The sequence below is a fragment of the Artemia franciscana genome, chromosome 3 (assembly GCF_032884065.1).
Source record: "Artemia franciscana chromosome 3, ASM3288406v1, whole genome shotgun sequence".
In the NCBI taxonomy this organism is placed as follows: Eukaryota; Metazoa; Arthropoda; class Branchiopoda; order Anostraca; family Artemiidae; genus Artemia; species Artemia franciscana.
This window is the reverse complement of record NC_088865.1, coordinates 26,482,878-26,503,291: the sequence shown is the minus strand read 5'-3', so window position 1 is coordinate 26,503,291 and position 20,414 is coordinate 26,482,878. Positions and strand designations below refer to the sequence as shown.

The 20,414-nt window shown below is 34.9% G+C and overlaps 1 protein-coding gene across 1 annotated transcript in view; it reads right to left on the bottom strand.

Annotated features, from left to right (window-relative positions):
* The window catches only part of LOC136025091 (staphylococcal nuclease domain-containing protein 1-like), a 58,708-nt gene that overhangs the window by 2,999 nt on the left and 35,295 nt on the right, over positions 1-20,414 (bottom strand). The window contains exons 11-17 of the mRNA XM_065700813.1: positions 18,971-19,183; positions 14,586-14,727; positions 12,514-12,686; positions 7,241-7,372; positions 4,559-4,790; positions 2,809-3,020; positions 1,386-1,589 (exon numbers count right to left, since the gene is read on the bottom strand). Coding sequence (XP_065556885.1) covers positions 1,386-1,589; positions 2,809-3,020; positions 4,559-4,790; positions 7,241-7,372; positions 12,514-12,686; positions 14,586-14,727; positions 18,971-19,183 — 1,308 coding nt within the window. The remainder of the gene's footprint in view (positions 1-1,385; positions 1,590-2,808; positions 3,021-4,558; positions 4,791-7,240; positions 7,373-12,513; positions 12,687-14,585; positions 14,728-18,970; positions 19,184-20,414) is intronic.

Here is a 20,414-nt window from a genome sequence, read left to right as displayed (position 1 = left end):
AGATCTGATTACTCCTTCGTAAGTTAAAAATACCTAATTTTTTTTCTAATTTTTCAGAATTAACCCTCCCCCCCAACTTTCCCAAAGAGAGCGGATCCGTTTTGGTTATGTCAATCACGTATCTAGGACTTGTGATTATTTTCCCACCAAGTTTTATCCCGATCCCTCAGCTCTAAGCGTCTTCCAAGATTTTAGCCACCCCCCCACCTAACTCCCCCCAATGTCACCGGATACGGTCGGGATTTAAAATAGGAGCTCTGAGACACTATATCCTTCGAAACGCCAAATTTCAATAAGATCGGATCGCTCCTTCATAAGTTAAAAATACCTCTTTTTCAGAATTAACCCTCCCCCCAACTCCCCCAAAGAGAGCGGATCCGTTCCGGTTATGTCAATCATTTATCTAGGACTTGTGCTTATTTTTCCCACCAAGTGTCATCCCGATCCCTTCACTCTAAGCGTTTTCCAAGATTTTAGATTCCCCACCCAAACTCCCCCCAATGTCACCTGATCCGGTCGGGATTTAAAAAAAGAGCTCTGAGACACGATATCCTTCCCAACATCAAATTTCATTAAGAACCGATCACCCTTTCGCAAGTTAAAAATACTTCTTTTTTCTGATTTTTCCGATTTAACCTTCCCCCCACTCCCCGTAGATGGTCGAATCGGGGAAACGACAATTTCTAACTTAATCTGGTCTGGTTCCTGATGCGCCTGCCAAATTTCATCGTCCTAGCTTACTTGGAAGTGCCTAAAGTAGCAAAACCGGGACAGACAGACCGACAGAATTTGCGATCGCTATATGTCACTTGGTTAATACCAAGTGCCATAAAAAGGTAGTTCGGACATTCACCGGTGAATATCGACATTAACCGATATATATATATATATATATATATATATATATATATATATATATATATATATATATATATATACATATTAAAAAAAGTAACTGGGCAGGAATGTGGCCCAAATGTTTATTTAAATAAATTTTTCGCTCCATACTTCTTACAATTCCGTTTCATTAGAGAACCAACTCGTGTTTTTTTTTATAAGTTTCGTCCCTTGTTCTCTGTAGTTCTATTCTTTTATCTCATACAATGTCCAAGATGAGCAATAGACGATTTTCACCAAAAGTAAAATTTTGTCAAATGACAGCATTAAAGATGCCCACGTAAGAGAAATCCATACTAGCCTCACCTGATTGATTTGATTTCTATTTGAATAATTGTTACCAAATATAAAAGAAAGACTTTAAAAGTAAACTGCAAGTTCACTTCTAGAGAAAAAAGTGCTATTTTGAGCATACATCGTAAATTTCAGCTCCCTTCCAGGAATAAATACACAATAATGATCTACCACACTCAAGAAAAGTAGCTTACTATATTTTGGAACCGTTTCTCTCTCCTAAATTCCACTTTTAGAAGTCCATCTTCAACGAGTGCTTTACCAATATCTTGCTTCGTACTTTCTGCACATAGAGTGACATAATCAATACCTCCATTTCTAAATTCGACATTTAAAAGCAAAGATCGATTTCGAGTATCTTCGGTGAAGGCATTCACGGCTTCTTTTGCATCATCCTCCTACAAAACAGAGAAGCATCCACTAAAATCAAACTACTAATATCTATTGGCATATAAAGGATTCGAAATGAACGTGGATAAAGTCCAAATAAATATCTTTTTACACAAGAAAAATACTTCAATAGTTTCAGGAGCACTTAAAATTTCACGTTTCTTTCCATTTCAACAACAAAGCCTCCCTTTGCTTTGTTTTCATCTTTTGTCAAAAAATTATTATCCTAGCAAGTATGTTTTTTAACTATTTACTGATCTTACTAAATTATAACCAAAAGTACCATAAAATTAAATTTTTGTCACTAACAGCCTGTAACTCAAAAGTCACAGTTATAGCACCCTATGGCTTCACTTATAAACAAGACTACGCTAAAAGAAGAGCACAAGGAGTAGAACTAATCAACGCTTATAAAGTGTTAAAATAGATTCAAAGATCTAAAAAAAAAATCAGCCCAGTTCGAAGTTAAATCGGTTCAAAGATCTAAAGAAAAAATCAGCCCAGTTCAGGAATTGGGTTAGGAATTACAAATGCCGGATAATAGTTCAACCCAGCCGTTTTGAATGAACAGGGAGAAACATAGAAGCAATTGCGAACATTTCACAATAGATCTTGCATACTTCTACAGGGATATTATCGAAGCCTGCCAGACCCGAACATTCGTATGAATTGGAAAACGAAAGCCGTATCAGACTACTTGATAATCTCTCTCTTCAGTTTCGTCTTCAAATGATGCAGTATGTATAGTAAAGTACATAAACTTCACGATTTTTGCATATATATATTTACTTAATTGTCGCTCATTTTAAGAACATGTATTACATACTTGATACAAAAAAAAAGAAATGAAGTCTAAAACCCTCATGACCAAAGGCAAAAAATAATCACCTAATGTATTCCACGTAGTATAATTACCGATCTCCTAATTCTCTGCCTTCGCTAAACTAAACTTAAGGCTAAGTAGCCTGCTAAGTTAAAGTAAAAAGGGACTATTAAACTATAAAATACACCAATTATTCATAATAAAAATGCTACAGATTCAGGCGGTTAATTACCTAAGTAAGTCAAAACAAAAACTCGGGTGAAACAAACGTTTTGAAATTTGACTTTCAATAATATCCTATAATTCACCCAATACCGTATTCTTTGTGCATTCTATTTCGATTTCAATAGCTCTCTAACTTAATATACAAACATTAAAAAAAATATAAATATGAAATTACTTACATCTTTAGGAAGACTAACAAAAGCAAGTCCGTATTCTTTGGCAAAAGGCAAAGGGGTCTGATAAACCCCAGGTAAAGCGGCACAACGTGCTGCCGTGGTAACTTCTCGATTACCAAAATCGACGTAGAGGACGTGAACTTGTTGACCGGTCACTTTTTCAACCCGAGCACGGTACCAGTCACCATCCACAAACTTAGCAGCACACATTTCACCTTTGAATAAGAATAAAAATCTGTTAATATTTAAGTGTTGCTAAAACCACAAGATACGACAGACACCTCAATCTTCAAGTAAAAATAAACGCAGGTAAAATATGTTAGAGTGAAATTTGAGAAAATTTGGCAAGCTATGCAGAGTGACACGCTCGATGACACATAGGCTAAACATACCACGTTAGTATTATCACAAATCAATAACAATCCTTTGGAACTTTAAAGCAATTTGAAATCAAATCCGTTTTAGGCGTAGGCTTCTTACAGAGAAAGATGGGAATCACAAAAATTTCAGGATTCAAGGAATTTTACCATTGACATTTTCCCATTTGCTAACAGCAACGACAGGCTTTAATAAATGATAATAAGAAAAAATTCGTCTGATTATTGAGAAGCAAAAGAACATCACCTACAACGGATCGGTTACCCTTGACTCCCCTCCCCTTCCCCAAGGAAAAAAGGTCCCTCAAAGTTTCAACTCAATCCCTCAGTCACAAGGCAAAATAGGGCAGACTTACCAAAACAACATAAAAATCCATCGCAATTTAAATGGATGAGAACAATGAGCTAAACAAAGACTCACTTGTCAATTAACAGCTTCAGGTCTCTGGCGTATGAAGCCAAACGATTGTGACGAGAGGTGGAGGTAACAGATAGGGCAAATAATTATATAGACATGCTTAGATATTTTAATATTAAAGCTAGAAACAAATTTTCCTTTATGTTTCGTGGAAGTTGGACGGGTCTAGAAAACTTGGTATTTATGTCTTGGGGAAAGGGGGCGGGGGGAATTAAACGATCCTTGTTAGGTCACATTCAGTTTTTTTCTTCTTTTTGATAATATAATTTTTCAGATTTCAGTTTGTCAGGTCAAAATATAAAGTATATTATGACTGTTCAGAATGTATTGATATTTTACATAGAGTTGTAAATGTAACTATTTGATTATCAAAACGTTTTGAGGCGAGTTATAACATATTTTGGTGTAAATAAAATTGTAAAAGAAAGAAAAGCAATAATTTTTAGATACAAACTATTCTTTAACAATTGAAAATAATTCTTTATTCAATGTCCTCGTAAAAAAAAGAAGAAAAACCTGAACCAAGGTTTTATACGTATACGGACCAGGAGATTTCCTCGAACCTCACCAATTACAGACTCGGGTCTTCAGGCATTCGGGGTTCACACAGACTTGTGCTTCTCAATGGCATTCGATTCTTACGTAAGGTCAATGCATCACTCAGACATCTGGCCTTCACAAATTGGCCCCTCTATCACTATGACAGAACGACAGACAGGTACAGTGAACACACTTTTTTTTTAATAATAATAAAAAAGGCAAAAAGATACACAGAGGGATTCACCAATCTAGCTACTTATACACAGAAGAATCTAAAGAACAGTACCGGTACGTAATCTGATCATGAAGAAAAAGAAGAAAAAAGAGGAATTTTTTTTGGCTTGACCATGAGAGCTAAGAACATGAACATCTTACAAGAAGACATGAATATTATAACCACAAAAAAGGACTACTTTACCTCGTTTGGGTGTATATGCGCCAGCAAGAGGCGGATGAATTTCAAATTCATTTCTAAGTTGTTCCATTAATGCTTCAAGTTTAGGACCTTCCTCATTAGTTTGGACGTAAAATCTCAATTCTGGAGTGACCTCAGTTATTATAACGCTCTTGGTATTGATTTTTCGCTCAGTTTCTTGGGTTTCTTCAGGCTCTTCTGGTTCAACTTTTTCCTCAACATAATTAGACCATATCTTCAAGAAAACAAAACAATAAAACAATCAGTATGTCACTTACTGATTGAAATAGATCAACACAATATTGAGATAATTCTGGGGGCAAGATTCATGATCAAGGTCAGTAGAAAACTGTGGCCAGACCTTGGCATCCTGAAGTCTGCTTTTTCCCGATCAGACACAGTTTGCAAGACTATCTTAAAAGGTTTGCAAGACTATCAGTAAGGGCTGTCTATTCAACCTGTTTACAGCATACATAATACGTCCCCTGTGTCGACAAAGGTAGCACCACAGGAAACTCCAAAAAACTGTCAATTTGCTCAAACGACACATTCTTTGAGCTGATTTTTAAAACTTTGCAATCATTAATGCTAGAATACTTTTAGAGGTTGCCCTTTCTTGAACATTTAAAAGAAAATTCTGCCCCGTTTAATTGAAAAACAAAATCCAAACTTTTTAATTATGTAAGTTTCATTGAATCTGGACATATCTATCATCGGCAAAAAACAGAAGAATTTAAATGGGTTTTCTAAGATTTTGGGAAAGTAGATGTTGGCTTTTAGTTTGGCCACACAAACTAAAAAAATTTATAATGGACGAGATAGAGTAATTCTTTAAGGTACTGCATGCTCTTAATAAAAAAGAGTCAGAGTGTTTCTGTCATTACAAACTAAGCCATGGTTGGCTAACACAAACAGTACTTCAGATCTTAAAAAGAGTGAACCGTTCAAAAAACATTAATGGTAATATTCATGCAAGTGCGACTATTTTTTTAAGCAAACGACTAGAATGTGAAGATTCTGAATTTTTTTTGGCTTTTCTTAGCCGTCCAAGGCTAAACAATAATCTCAATTTAAGTGAAAACTATCCTCATTTTTTTTAAATAAGAGAGCAAGACTGTAACACTATCCTTTCTCAGAAACATTGTTATTGTTAAAGAACAACCTTTGCAAAACAATGAATGTAGTATAGCAATTAGTCTCTAAATTATGATAACCGGATATTAAATGCTGAATACAATAAAATGATAAGCATGGGTAGTTTTCGTAGTCAGTGTATAACTTTGTTTAGGGCAGTGGTCCATCAGTGTTTTTCCTTGTTCTTTTGAGACGGTTCATAATTAGTAAAGAAAATATCTCCGAACCATCAAGATATAACAATATGAAAATCGATACATGATTTTCCGTAAGGAACAAGCATCAAATGTAAAAATACATATGCTACTTATGTTTTCAATTGAGAAATCAGCCAAGCTCATTGAAGTTCCTTTCTATTATTATCCTATACAGGACAGGCATTTCTTCTGTATGTCCTTTCCCCACATGCTTCAACTCTCGACCTAACTAGCTATCCAACATAAAAAAAATATGACAAACTTAATAAACGTTTTGTTATTAAGTACACTGAGCTACTGAGGTATTTCGCTATTCCAAGCACAATAAGTAATACATCATTGCAGCAAGTTGAGATTGAAAAATTAAAAAACGAACGTCAATGAATTCTTCTTGGGACGCCAATATTCACTAAAATGAATATGAACCTAGTGGTATATGGAACATTGATATAATTAATCAAAGTTAAGAAAAAAAGAAAGACAAAAAAAGTAAACTACAAAGAAGGTCAAAAAATAGTTTTTGCAACAGAGGAGTATAAACAAAATGGCGTACTCTTTCTGATATCACAAGAATTTGTTTCTATACGTATCTTCAATATCCCCGAGAATAGGTAGCTATCCTCATTTTGTGGGAATTCTTAGAAATACAAACACTTTACAAGATTTCAGGAAAAAGTTTATTCTAAATCCTGAATGTCAAATCTTTAATAATAATAATAATAAAAAAAACTGCCATATAAAAACTATACTTAATTTTCGCAGATTTCTTTTTTCTATAAGCACAAAAATCATACTTTTATTCAAATTCTAGCAGTTTGCATAGATTTCCTTATTTTTATATAAGAAGTAAAGCTATGAATGGGAGTTACATAAGATATCCTCTGTAGTTTAGTCCTACTACGGACCAAAAATGGTTCTACTTCGACTAAAAGTAGGAATAGAACAATGAAAGCAAACATGACTTGAAAAAAATACCAGTTACGACCTCTACTTAAAACAGTAAGGATGTGAATGTATCACTTTGTTTAAGAGGCGCGTAGTTTTCTGGGAAACGAAATGATACTAAAACAAATAAGCAAGCAGAAATTCAGAACAATATCTGAAATATTTGCTGATTATTGGTTTCAGAGAAATAAAGAGGATAAGCTCCATAGGCTGTCACATTGGATCTTGAAACCACTTAAGAAAAGCTTTGTAATATATTACCTCAAGACAAGGAGACAAATTTGTAAGAAATAGTTCGATAAAGAAGCTAATTTTGCATTGAGGAGCATATCATTGAGACAGAAAAGAAAAAAAAGAAGAAAAATACAATAATAATAATAAAAAAAGACAAGCCTCATAGAGGACTTACTTTGGCTCGTCGCCTTCGCGCGTTTTCTTCGGCAATCTGAAGCTTATTAAGGTAAGGACTTTTTTCAGCAGAGAAGTGGATTTTCGCCAAACCTTCTTCAACCAGCTCAACAGACAAGTTCTTGGATTCCACCTTTTTAAAAAGATAACATTAACATACAAACGGATTCACATGAAAAGCACAAATAAGTTATTACCCAAATTCGTCTTCAAATTTATCAGTGTAGACAAAGTACTATGATTACATAAATTGTATTAAAAAAAAGTTTCTTTCTGTTTGATCCGCAAAATTAGACAAATCAATTTTTGGGTCGCGTCATGAATCATTCTTAATTTGGATAGCTAGAGCTATTTCTCTTAATGTGCATCATTTCAAATGGAGCATTCATCAGTCTCTCTTATGCGGAAGTTTCAATCGAACCCAGTGGCTCCCAACCAATTTTGGGCCATGTCCCACCTAGGCATTTCTAAAATCCTTAGGCACCCCCTTGCAATTTTAGATTTTTTTTTTATTCAAAATTTTACTTTAATTCATCAGAAAGACGCTTAAAAGGCCACAGTGGTGCCATATAAATAAGACAGGGGGCACATCCCCATATATTTGGAAAATAGACTTTATTACTTCTATTTAACAGCTATGTTGCATTTTAGCTATGTCCTATATTGAACTAGTGGGACTGAATGACCAGTCGCTTGTATTGTTCACCCCATTGCCTTTTTTTCAAATATCACTGTTACTTTTCACGGTTACTTTTCAATGACTTTGTTTTGAAATGTTATTTCTGTCCTCTTCCTGAAGAATCCTAAACATACCGATAGTAAACAAGCTTTTTCGAAATGGGTAAAACAATTCCTCTCCACTGTCTTCCCCGCTATTATAATATCTGAATAGAGCTCAGTTAAAAAACTAGGCGTCAACTCGTCAGATTATCTTTTTTTTTGTTATGAATCCGTAACCAAACAATGAATAAAAAGTGACACACTTTGGCCTTTTTTGCGGAGAAAGTACGGGCGAAAAATGAAGAAACTTCAGTGCAAGGAACTGGCAATAATGTCAGTACTCAAAGTGCCAGGTTACTGGGCATGATTTCCCCTACTTGTGACAATCTTTCAGAAACAAGCGGAACAATAAATGACCCAGGTCAACATGAAATAGTGCCCTACATTCCCAAACACGTTGCAGATTCTAGTAGCAGTCGAGAATCTCTCTCAGGTGTCTTTACGCCTTGTCTCGACCAACTAGCTCAGCCTATTCTTGAGAGATATCCGGCTTTCACTTCTAACTTCAACTTCTGAGCGCGGCTTACTTTAAGGCTTACGAAGGGCTTGAACACTCATAAAACTTAAATTCTATGTTTTGTTTCGATAGCAGCCATTAATCTAGTGGGGCTCTAAAGTCTCAGGAAACTGCTGGCAAGAGTGTTTTCAGCAATACAGAATTTTGTAACTGGAAAGACAGTTCTAGTCTACTGAAGCAACATAATGGTAGTAAAAGACATAGGAATTGTGTGTCAGCATGGGCTGAATTGAATCCGGAAACCGGGGTAATTTCGCCGAACTGATAGAGGAAATACCTAAATGCATCGAAAAGCTGAAGACAGAGTTACAGCACCGATATGGTCACTATCGCAGTCCTCAGTACCAAAACGACGCAGATAAACTGATAGGTCATATTGATAATGTGGCCCAACATTATGACGGCGCATTTGTTATGAGTCAGGAATCCAACGAATTTCAAGAATAGCTTAGAGACGATGCCTCATGCAGTTTTTTTCTTTTTTTTTTTTTTTTTTTTACTGTCACGCCCACAGTACACTTGGTTTTGACTGATTGCCTGAAAAACATCAGCGAACTTTCGGAATAGTACAAAGACTATACATATTCATATGATGCAACAACACTTGAAATGAACTACTTGCAAAATCCCAGTGTAATAACAAGCCAAAGGTCTTAGGAGCTTGAGAGAATCGTCCAAACTCACTGGTTTTACGGATGCCGCTCTATATTCGAGGTTAAGGCCAGATTTGATTGTACTGTTGCTGTGCTAGCCACAGTCTCTGATAATTCTGACGGCGAGGCAGCGTATGAAGTAGAACGACTACTGGAAAAAATGTTAGTCACTGTAGATTATTTATCAGAACAACTTCAAACAGAAATTTGGCTGATTTATAAGGCACTTGTACTGATTTCTAGGACATTAGAGAAACCCTAAAAGCTGAGAAATGACAGCAAATAAAAACTTCAGCAGAAATGTAGCCGAATTCTTGGCTTTACAAGATATCCAGGAAATATTGTCTCCAAAATTCAAAATTAGTGCTCAAAACAATAGAAGTCAATGCATTTCCGCTTGTCAGCCAGTCTAATCAGATTCCGGTAAGTTTCTGTACTTAGTGGTGATAGACCATTTCACGAGCCAGATGGACCGACGTTTCATGCAAAATGGGGCTCTGCTCAACGTTTTATCAGCTCTCTACCCTTCAAGTTCTGATTTTCTCGAATTTTCAAAAGTTGAAAGGGTAATTTTTCCTTATCAAGTGATTCTCGATGTTGATGACTATACCCTAGAATCCCAGCATTCTCTTGCCAAGTTGCATGTTTGAAAATGTGACACTTTTGAAATGGACCTACTCTAAGCCATCGAAATTTTATTTGGCCTCCCAATTGCCTATTCCACAGTGCCAAAACTGGTGGAAGCTAGTTGCTACTTTACCTGTGACCACTACCAGTAATGAACCGTTCTTCTCGGCATTAGGAAGTGTGAAGGATTACCTGCGATCGACAATGGGAAATTACAGAATCAGTAATCTCATGATCATGGCCGTTGAAAAAAAAAAGAAACACTGGATTTGGATAGATTATTCGACAATTTATCCAAACAGCCAGGTCACTGCTTCCCTTCTGTTTGAAGTATGTTTCCTCAATCTTGTCCTATTGCTCGTATCTTCATTAAAAAATGGAAAAAAAAAATCCTTGCCTTTCCCATATATTTTCAAAAATTTGCGCGCCTAAACATTAGCAGCTTGGTATCTAATTTGGCGGTCTTCTTCTGGGCATATTTTATACTAATAAAAACTATTGAGTGAATAAAACACCTTTTATACAATGTATAACGGTACTGCGATACTATCGTGTAGCTTTTTCACTCTTCAAATTTATTTGAATGTGAAGTCATTCATATGAAAAAGTTTTTTTTTAAATTGAGGCTCTGAAGTGTAGTCAACTGTAGGGTGCACGTCCTGCCCATGACCCATCAATATATTTCCATGCCCCGCAAGTGGGGCATGCGCCCGACGTTGGGAATTACGGATATAGCTAATAAAAAACCACAACACAATTTCTTTAAGTGCAATCCACCGGATAAAGAATATTAAAAAATGTGAACTTTAATCATCAGCTGAACATTTTTGCGTAAAACTTATGGGCAGATATACTAGTTTATTTTCATTTCGTTTTCTTTTACGGCTTTCAGTTCGATTTCACAGCTTTCTGTTTAGTTTTCAGATGCTATTGAATTTTTATTAGTACATTTTTTATGTGTCATTTCGGTTCCATTTCTTCTTCTTTTTTTTTTACTTTTTCATTCCACACTTGTTGAATTCCACGTGTTTCCAAATACCTATATCTCTTGTCGTCAATACATCCTTCAGAAGGGGCTGCCAGAATTCATCCAAACATAGTGGGAAATAAGAGCTGCTTACCTTATTCTTTCTTGGGGAAGTTAGGGCCCTAGGGAGAGGGTGTATGCGTAAATATAGTCCTCAAAGCGTTTACAATAAGGGTACGTCAGATCCGAACTAAAATTGGCGAGAAGATAACACCTTAGTTGTGCGGATTGCGTGCGAAAGCAATCTAACCTCTACGGAAGAGAAGATATCAACATTCTTTGTCATCAGGTCATCTACTAGAATGGACTGTCAGAACTCAGAAAAGGTGGAAAGTGAAAGTAGGTAATTGTCATTTTTTTTTTTCTTTAAGCGAGTCCGTGCCTTCGGCAGAGAGCGTGTCCCTCAATTCTTGCCTTCATGATATCTACCAGAACAGATTGCCGCACAAGAATGAAACTTTGCAGGATGTAAAAAGTAGTGTTCAGCTTGTGCTTGTTGAAGTCCAGAACCAATGCTACCTTTGTTGATAATGGGATGGGGAGGTACAGCAGATCGGGTTGTCAGATTTCAACAGAGTTTGGTTGAAAATACGAGTGGATTTTCGACATTTTTGTCGTAAGCGAATCTACCAGAAGGGGACGCCAGATACCGACCCAAAATGACTAAAAACTGAAATCGAGACTCATAGTTCTGCCCATTTATCATTTGTATCTCATCTGACTTCTGTGAGAACAGGAGCGAGTATCAACTTTTTTTTTCATGAGCCTATTAGCTAGGTTAGCTGATAAAATTCCTAAAATCCCCCCACCCCCTAAAAAACAAGCGGTTTCGTCTCCTTTGAACTGGAAAAAACGAGAATAGTTTCCCATGCAGGGAATTAGGGTACGAAAAGATAGGTGTAACTTTGTAACAAACCTGCCTCATTTATTCCAAGTTTTCTTTTTCATTTTATTTAATACAAATCGATTAAATTGAAAAAAAAAAAAAAAAAAAAAAAAAAAAAAAAAAAAAAAAAAAAGACGCCCGATAATTGACGTGATTATTTCTTTTTTTTTAAATTCAGCTTTTAAAAGATTCCACAACAAGAAAATTAGTAGAAAAAAAAAACAACTCCGGCAAAGAAAAAAAAGGGAGAATACATCAGTGAGTGGATTAAATATTGCACTTAAACAGCGTAGTTTATTCAGCGTTAAAGTGGACCGAATTAACTTTTTGTTAAGAAAGAATCGATCAATGATTCACTAAAACTTCATGTAAATAATCCCCGGGCCATTGAATTTACACCGAAAACTATGCACTTTGGTCTTAAAAAATTGGTGGATTCTCTTTTCTTTTACCGAGTTTCTTAGTAATTAATTTCCTCTTCTCTGGGTTTAAAATTGTATTTTATACATGTTATTAGCCCAATTTACCTCCGTTTTTGTAGCCCATTACAGTGTTTATACTTTTATCCATTTAGCAGTCAGATTAGTGTTTTAGCCTTGTTAATTTTTGTTTTTAATTACTGCAAGTTACTTCTTCTTTTTTCTCCCCCATATTTTTTATTCTTTTTTTTTCTTTACTTGGTCTGCTTTAGCGCTAAAATTTCGATATACATCACAACTCACTGCTGCATGAAAAAGTATTATTTTTTCTTGTGCAGAAAACAAAAGAAAAAAACAACACTCACCCAGAGCCATCCAATGAAGTTTCCTCCTTTATCAATAGATTCGACTTCAATGCTCACTTCTCTCTGATGACACAGCTCTTTGGTGTACTGGAGTGCTTCGTCCCCATATGGTTCCCCTTCTGTTGGTACACCAACTGGAGCGGTTGCACGAGAAGCCCTTGGACAAGAGATACCTAAAAAACAGCCTCCATTGAAAAACTGTGACGGAAATGGGTGCATAAAAATAACAATAATCCCTCATCAAATGGCAAAAAGTCCTCCCACCGCCTATATTTTATCCACACAGAAAAATACACCACCATATTCCGCGAATAAAAGAAGTTACAAGCAGTAGCTCAAACGATAAAACGATAATAGCAATAGGAAGAACACGCAAATCTAGTTTCACTTCTAATGTTCCTCTATTCACCTCTAAGGCAGGAAAATTTACTTTTCAAAGCGATTAAGTAATATTGATCACAGTTTGCATTTACTTTCAGAGACATAATTTAATTATGCTTCAGCTATGAAAGAACTTCACGATTTTGTACTTTTATCAGCTTGAAGCTTCTTCTAATTATCGCCAATCTGTCCTGTCCTGATCTGTCCTGAGTAATTAAAACTTACGTAAACAAAAAGTCAGGTTCAGAAAAAAAGCTTTTGAAGGACGAAGTGAAATCATCCATTATTTTTCTATTTGAAATGGATATCTCTGCCATTTCTATCTCTACCTTTTAATTAATGGATCGTATATACTTGCATACAACTTTCCACAAATACACGGGATTCAATAATTTCTACAAATCCATATTAGATTAAAAAAATATAAAATAACAAGAAAGATTTGAATAATTGTTAAAGTTACTGTTAAATTGCTGCCCCTGCAAAATCTTTTGTAAATTTAAAGTCTTCGATAATAATTCTGGCAGACTCCAATCTTATCAGTCACTACTTACTCCTGACAAGCAATTCACTTTTTTTACCTTTCGGTTAAAGTTCATTTTATTTAATTTCAAAAGTTAATCAATTTCTATTCATGAACAACAGGTGGCATTTCCAAACAGCATTAATTGTGAAAAAAAAGGCTAGGTGGCAAAACTTAAACTTATTTTGGAAACTACCAAAGAATAGTTAAGACTTATATCCATTTCTTCCGATTCCCACAAGATTCAGGTTATTTCCGGCATTTTTTAAAAGGTGGCCACTGTTTGCTACGTTGGTCCTTTGGCCGATTTAAAATCCGATTGCAACATAGTTTAAGTAAAAGTGAAGATTTTCAAATTCCCAGCACATCCACTTTGCAACGATATATATTTCTTGAATTGTAGTAGGATATAAAATCTAAAACACATATTTTTACAGAATTTTAGAATTCCCTAAACTTCAGTAGACTGTAAGTTGAACCATCTTTATTTAAACTGGAAACCATATTATGTTTTTTTTTTTTTTTTTTTACTTAACTTTAGTAAGCTGTAAGTCAAACCATCTTTATTTAACTGAAATTTGCTTTCTCATTGAATTTAAGATTTTCTTGAATTTTAGTACTCTTTTAAGTCAAACTATTTTTACAACTGAAAACAAAACTAAAACCGCAATTTTACTGGGCAGTATGTTGTGATTGACCTTACTTATAAAAAAGGTCTTTTTAAATTCTCGACTTCAATGAAAGCTTTTAGATATAGAACCATCATCGTCAGCAATTGAAAATTATTTGAATATAGTACATATATTCAAAACCAAATATTAATATGCAATCGCAAATGACATTTTACTGTCATGAATGTTCACTTTGCGTCGATTCTGAGAATAAATTCGTGACACTAAACCCGTTCACAGTTAGAATTCCGCTAATATCTAGAAATAAAGCAATCAAAATTAAGTTCAAGCGACTTAAGATTAGTGAAGGCTGGACCTCTCAGTATACTCTTTGTGAACTTTTACTTGGATAGCACATTAGAAATAATGACGGAAAATCACGATAGGCTATAGGTTGGTTCAATCATACCAGCAATTTATTGGAATGGTGAAATATGATTATCAATTGGCCACACTATCGTTCAGAATGGACAAGAATTTACACTTATTGTTCTTACCATTGAGCAAAAAAGTGATTTGACAAGTTTCCTTTGGAATGTAAAGCCTCACTCTAGAGCCACTGGCAACAAACTCGACCACAGCTTCTGTTTTGCCAGCACGTTGCAGAAAAGGAAGAAACTGTTTTGCCTTTCCTGGGTCCTGTGAATCAACAATTTAGGATCAAAATCATGTTAGACAAATCTATCCATAAGAGATTACATAAAATACTTATTTTACACCTATAAAAAAGCACTGGTATTTAATTTTCACCAAAAAATTTAAACTAAATTGCAGAATGGCCATGGTAAAGGATAACGTTAACAGTCTTTGTCTGTTTACCATAGACCCACAGGTCCAACCTTTGTGAGGGGGAGCGGTGACAGGGTTGTACTCTGTAGCACGAAAGTGCAATTTTAACACTATTTCATTAGGTATAGCACCGTAAGCACGTGGTCAGGGATGCCACCTGTAGCACGACAGTAGTAATTTAGCACTATTTTAGCACCATTACCGTCAATATTATGACTGTAGCGCCACAAATTGCTGTGTAACGTGCAAATTCCGGTAATTGTAGCACTTTACACCGTGGTTACAACCCTGAAGAGCTAGCGGATTATTCTGGGAGAAGGCCAAAACAGCAAAGTGTACGTATTTCAACTATTTTCTAGAGGAAGGGAAATCTCCGCTAGAGAAACATGTTATTGATGTAATAGAATTTAGAAGAGATCAAACTCGCACCCAGCCAAAATTTCCAGTGTCTGGAATTTATTCGTCAAAAAAAAAAAAAAAAAAAAAAAAAAAAAAAAAAAAAAAAAAAAAAAAAAGTGTTTGAAGCCTGCCAAACAAAATATAGGCATCTAGTGTAGTTACAAGCTATAGAATGGGCTTTACTGGCACTCTTTTTTCGCAAAAATCCTGCTTCGCTCAATTTGTTATTGGATGCAGAATTATGCAAGCATTAAATTTACACTTTTTATGATAAGCCATTAAGAATACTAAACGTGCACTTTTAACAATGCCATGGATAACACAGTATCTTCTCTAAAAAAGACAAGATTCATTAGATTATAAGATATGATAAAGACAAGATAAAAGGCAAAATTGTAAGAGATAGATTGCTTAAATTATAGGCTGTAAAATCAACGGATAAGAATGAGTAGCAGTATCATATCTTCCGTAATGGTACGAATGATCTTAGCGAAGCTAAAAAAAAAAAAAATTTATTATGAAGTCTAAGGATGCTTAAGACTTAGCAAATAATCCATAATGTTATAGGTTAAAATTCTATTATTCTACCATTCAAAGTGATTGCAAATCGGGTCACAACTGTAGATTGCTATATGATATGCAATGAGCTCATCATCCTACTTCTCATCATTAGGACTACAAATAACAGAAGATTTCCCCGTGTCCAAAAGAACCATCTCTTGGATCCATGCAACCATCTCCTGCTGGTGTATCAATTCATTTAAGGAGGTATATATTTTTCGTCAATACCAGGAGTTCTGACATAATGTTTGTTTTCGACAAGGTAACTTGCCAGAGTGTTTAAAAACAAGCAAATGTGACAACGGTTTGTTGTTAAAAAATGTTTTAGTGACCGGTTAATCCGATTTTAAGAGAAGCTTCTTTAATAGCGATTAGTTTGGTGCTCAATCAAATAGACGGACTGAGAATGCATTGATTAACTTGATTAATTAACTTAGGTTTAGATAATGGGTTTAAGGTTGGTGCTATGTAACCTACTAAAGAGTTGAAAAATAATCCGTGGTATCATAGGTTAGCATTCTACAGTTCAAAGTGACTCTAATAACAGATTACAACATGATATGTGATGTGCATAATGATATAAACATCCTGTGTTCTAGATTCAATGATGATTTGCGACACAGTTGATCACGACCTTCTCTTGAAAAAATGTGACATGTATGAAATCTGTAGTTGAGCTCTAGGTATTATAAAAAACTTCCTCAGTAACTGATACCAGTTTGGGGAGATAAATTTCATTACGATCTGGACTGTGTCTTGTGGTTTGCAGAGTCCCACAGTAAACTGTTCAAGGTCAAATTCTTTTCCTGTTGTTTGTTAATGACACAAGTAATTGTACTCCACGACGCTATTTTAAGTAAAGCCACCAGAATAAGACAGTATTAACAATCAATAATTGTATATATTTTCGTTTATCTTTACATTTTTTCTTTTTTTTCTCGCAAATGACGCTAAAATTTCTTCTGAAACTGGCATACTACCATTTGCGATGGAAAAAATGATCTAGATAGGTTACGACTTCGGTAGAATTCGGTTCCCCCTCCTAGTCCCCTTGATATTTGTCGTAAATAGTCAGCTGATTGGTATTAGAGATCTCTGAAGGTTGAAAACCTTGAGTGTAAGTAAAATTTTCAAAACAGAACAGGTTTGTACACAAATCAGTTGATTCCGAGCTTTTACAGAAAGTCATTTCCGTTCGGTGGTTGTGAATTGAGTCTTTATTTTTCTCTTGTCCACCCATTTATAATTAAGTATCGTTGCGTTTATCTTAGGATGTTTTCTTCCATTGCTCGTCCTGTGCATGTTTTTGAAAATAACACTATTCGACCATTGGATAGTTTACAGCCCTGGGATTTGGTTCAAAACACAAATCAGCGTTTAGGGATACTGCTTGTTTTCGGACTACCTAAGTTATTTAGGCTACAACACAGCATACACATTGCAATTTTTTACAGCCCGGTGTACTTGAGATCCTTGGTTCATGATTAATACACTTGGATCTGTATATATGTCAATACCCGAAAAGTCGTTTCAACAAGGTCGACGTTCTCTGTCCACCATAAAGGGACCAGAAGTTAGAACCACCTTAATCAGAATACAAAAAATTGATGATATTTATTATTTCTTCGTTGAATCAAGTAGCTGATATTTTTATTTATCCATCTTTTTTTTAGTTTCTATACAGCAAGAATGAGACTCCTAACTCTGGTTATTTATTTAAGGTGCTTTTTTTTTAACTCTCAGATAATTCTCATAATGTGTTACTGTGATAGTTTATTTCTAAGTTTTGTGGTAACAAAAAGGGAAATGGTTAGCATAATTTTTATTGTGGTATTTTACGTGAATTACCATTCCCTCTGATAAGTTTTTACTTTTTGGAGTAGTCGTTAAACTGATGTTATATATATATATATATATATATATATATATATATATATATATATATATATATACATATATATATATATATATATATATATATATATATATATATATATATATATATATATATATATATATATATATATATATATATATATATATATTGTTATAATAAATTCGTCTCTCTCTCTCTTTTAAACACCAATAACCTCAGGTGAACTTTATGAAGAAGGAGAAGTATAGGACAGGTGAAGGAGAAACTTTAAGGCATATTAGTTGAGTGTTTTGAGCCTCATGATATTACTAAACCTTGATTTATAAGTTTCCATGATCCTAACATGGCGATTTAAGTTAAGGAATTTTTTTTTCGAAGTCCAGACCTAGCTGTGCAATTTTCTACCCCCTTAGAAACAGAGAAAAAAAAAACAATAGGAGCTTGAAAATACCTCTCCAGGTCATAATTTAGGCTCTGAAATTTCATCCTCAAAGTAAAATTTTCCTAACTCAAATACTTTCTAAGACAGGAAAAGCCTCACCTTTTACTCATGTGGCTTTTATAATGGTCAAATCATAAACTAATGAAACAAAGATTCTTTTGATAACTGGCTAATTTTTACGTTTAATAGTTATGCCTGAATATATGCATACAAATAACACACATTTGTACACTTACTCACCTTTCCTACTCACATTTGTTTTTTTACACAGTTCCTGACGAATTTTTGATCACAATCAAAACAGGTCTTGTGCGCTAATAAACTGAAACCAAGGACACATTCACCACTAGGTGGCTCGTCGGATACAGGTTATCTAAGATTTTTTTTATTTTTGTTTTACCTAGAGAGACGAAGTTAAATAGAAGCGTAAGAAAGCCTCAAAAACCTGATTTCTTGGCTGTTCCATTTGAATTACTATGATATTTCCAAATTTTGTTCAGTCCTTTTTGAGAAAGAGAATTTATTTAACAAACAAAAAAACAATACAAAAAAAAAATATTTGCCAATAAGCTTTTAGACCAGCTTTTTTTTTCAAGACTCTATCTTCCATGTGCCAGAATTGCTTTTGTTTACTGAGCTTATAAAATTCTTCCTGCCTATTTTAAACGTAAATTCACTCTACTATGAATATTTCCAAACACACTTATTATATTTGTAGCTTTTTTTGCATCGTATTGATACCAGGCCTTGCACAATAGCACACAGGCCGCGTGGTTCCAAGTAAGTACAATAAAAAAATGACTTAAAAAATTTACCCCAGAGATGTCTTGAACTCGATGAACCGGAGGATCTTTTTTACTATGAACACCGTTGCCAGATTTTATGGCTTTTAATTCAGCAGCAAGTAGCTCGTCATAACTTGATGACCGCTGATCGTCATCCTGTCGATATCGTACTACTGTCGCCAATCCTTTCGCAACTAACGCTTCAGCTACATTCGTATCACCTGCTATTACAGTTGCACATACCTAAATAGACAGAAGTCATTTAATAAAGAACAGTTTTAGTTACAATTACAGGAACGGTGTCAGTCAAAGCTAAATTCAAATTTGATTTGTTTGTCTGGCCCTAGTTGTTCTTTAAGGAAAGTGAGATTAGAATTTGATGCATATTTAAAATCAAAAATATTTTGTTATCGTTTACTGACGACAAGGAAATAAGTATCAGTATTTCTTTAGAGTTTCAGTTCAAAGAACAGTCACGAGTATAGTGGGAGAAAAAATTTTCTCTTAACGCTTTTTTGGCACCTCTTAACACGTTTGATTCGAGTCTTCCGTTTACATTAGAACTCGAACAAAAACACAGACTTCGTTTTTTAGTTGTTTTAAGTTTCAATAAATCTTCGAGCCTTGAGCCTTGATTTATAATTTTCTCCTAACCCCCAACCCTTATATAAAAAGAGGAGTGGTCATTTCCCTGGTTGATCGTACGATACAGATCCATAACCCATACGGTAACCTTATGCTACCCATACGGTAACTAAATAAAATAAGTAGCGACACGAGTATGGTGGGACTCAAAGTCATGAACATGGAGGGAGAGGAGAGTGAGCGATAACCAAAGACATAACCCTAACATCTCATAATTTTGTTCAATAGTTCCGAAATTCCTTAAAGTCTGCCGGATTTTTTGTTATTTTAGTAGGCCGCTCCCTAGAAATTGTGTACGAGGTTACTATGCCGGATTTCCCTATAGTTTTCAAAGATGCAGTAAGACAAATCTAAAGGATGTAAAGGGCATAAACATTTAATAAGAATAACTATTTCACAAGCAAAGAAAAAAGGGGGATGTTCAAATCATACAGTTTTAAAAGTCACCTATATGAATACGAGGCGTGTTTTTTAAATACGGTCCGTTTGAACATCAATACACAACGAAAGATTATTTAAAAAAGAAAGTTTCAGAAAGTATATACTTTACTCTGTTTAGCAGCATAGTTGCCAAGTTTGTTCAAACACTTATCATACCTCTCAACTAATTTTGAAGTAACCTCTTCATATAACGTGCCACCTGTTCCACTAACCAGGAATTAACTTCCGTTTTTACGTCGTCACCATTATTGTAACGGTGGCCACTGAGGTGTTGTTTGAGGTGGAGAAACGAATGGTAATCACTCAGCGCAAGATCAGGACTGTATGGTGGGCAGTCCGAGACTTCCCAGCCAAAACTGTACAAAAAATTGCGGGTCTGACCAGCAGT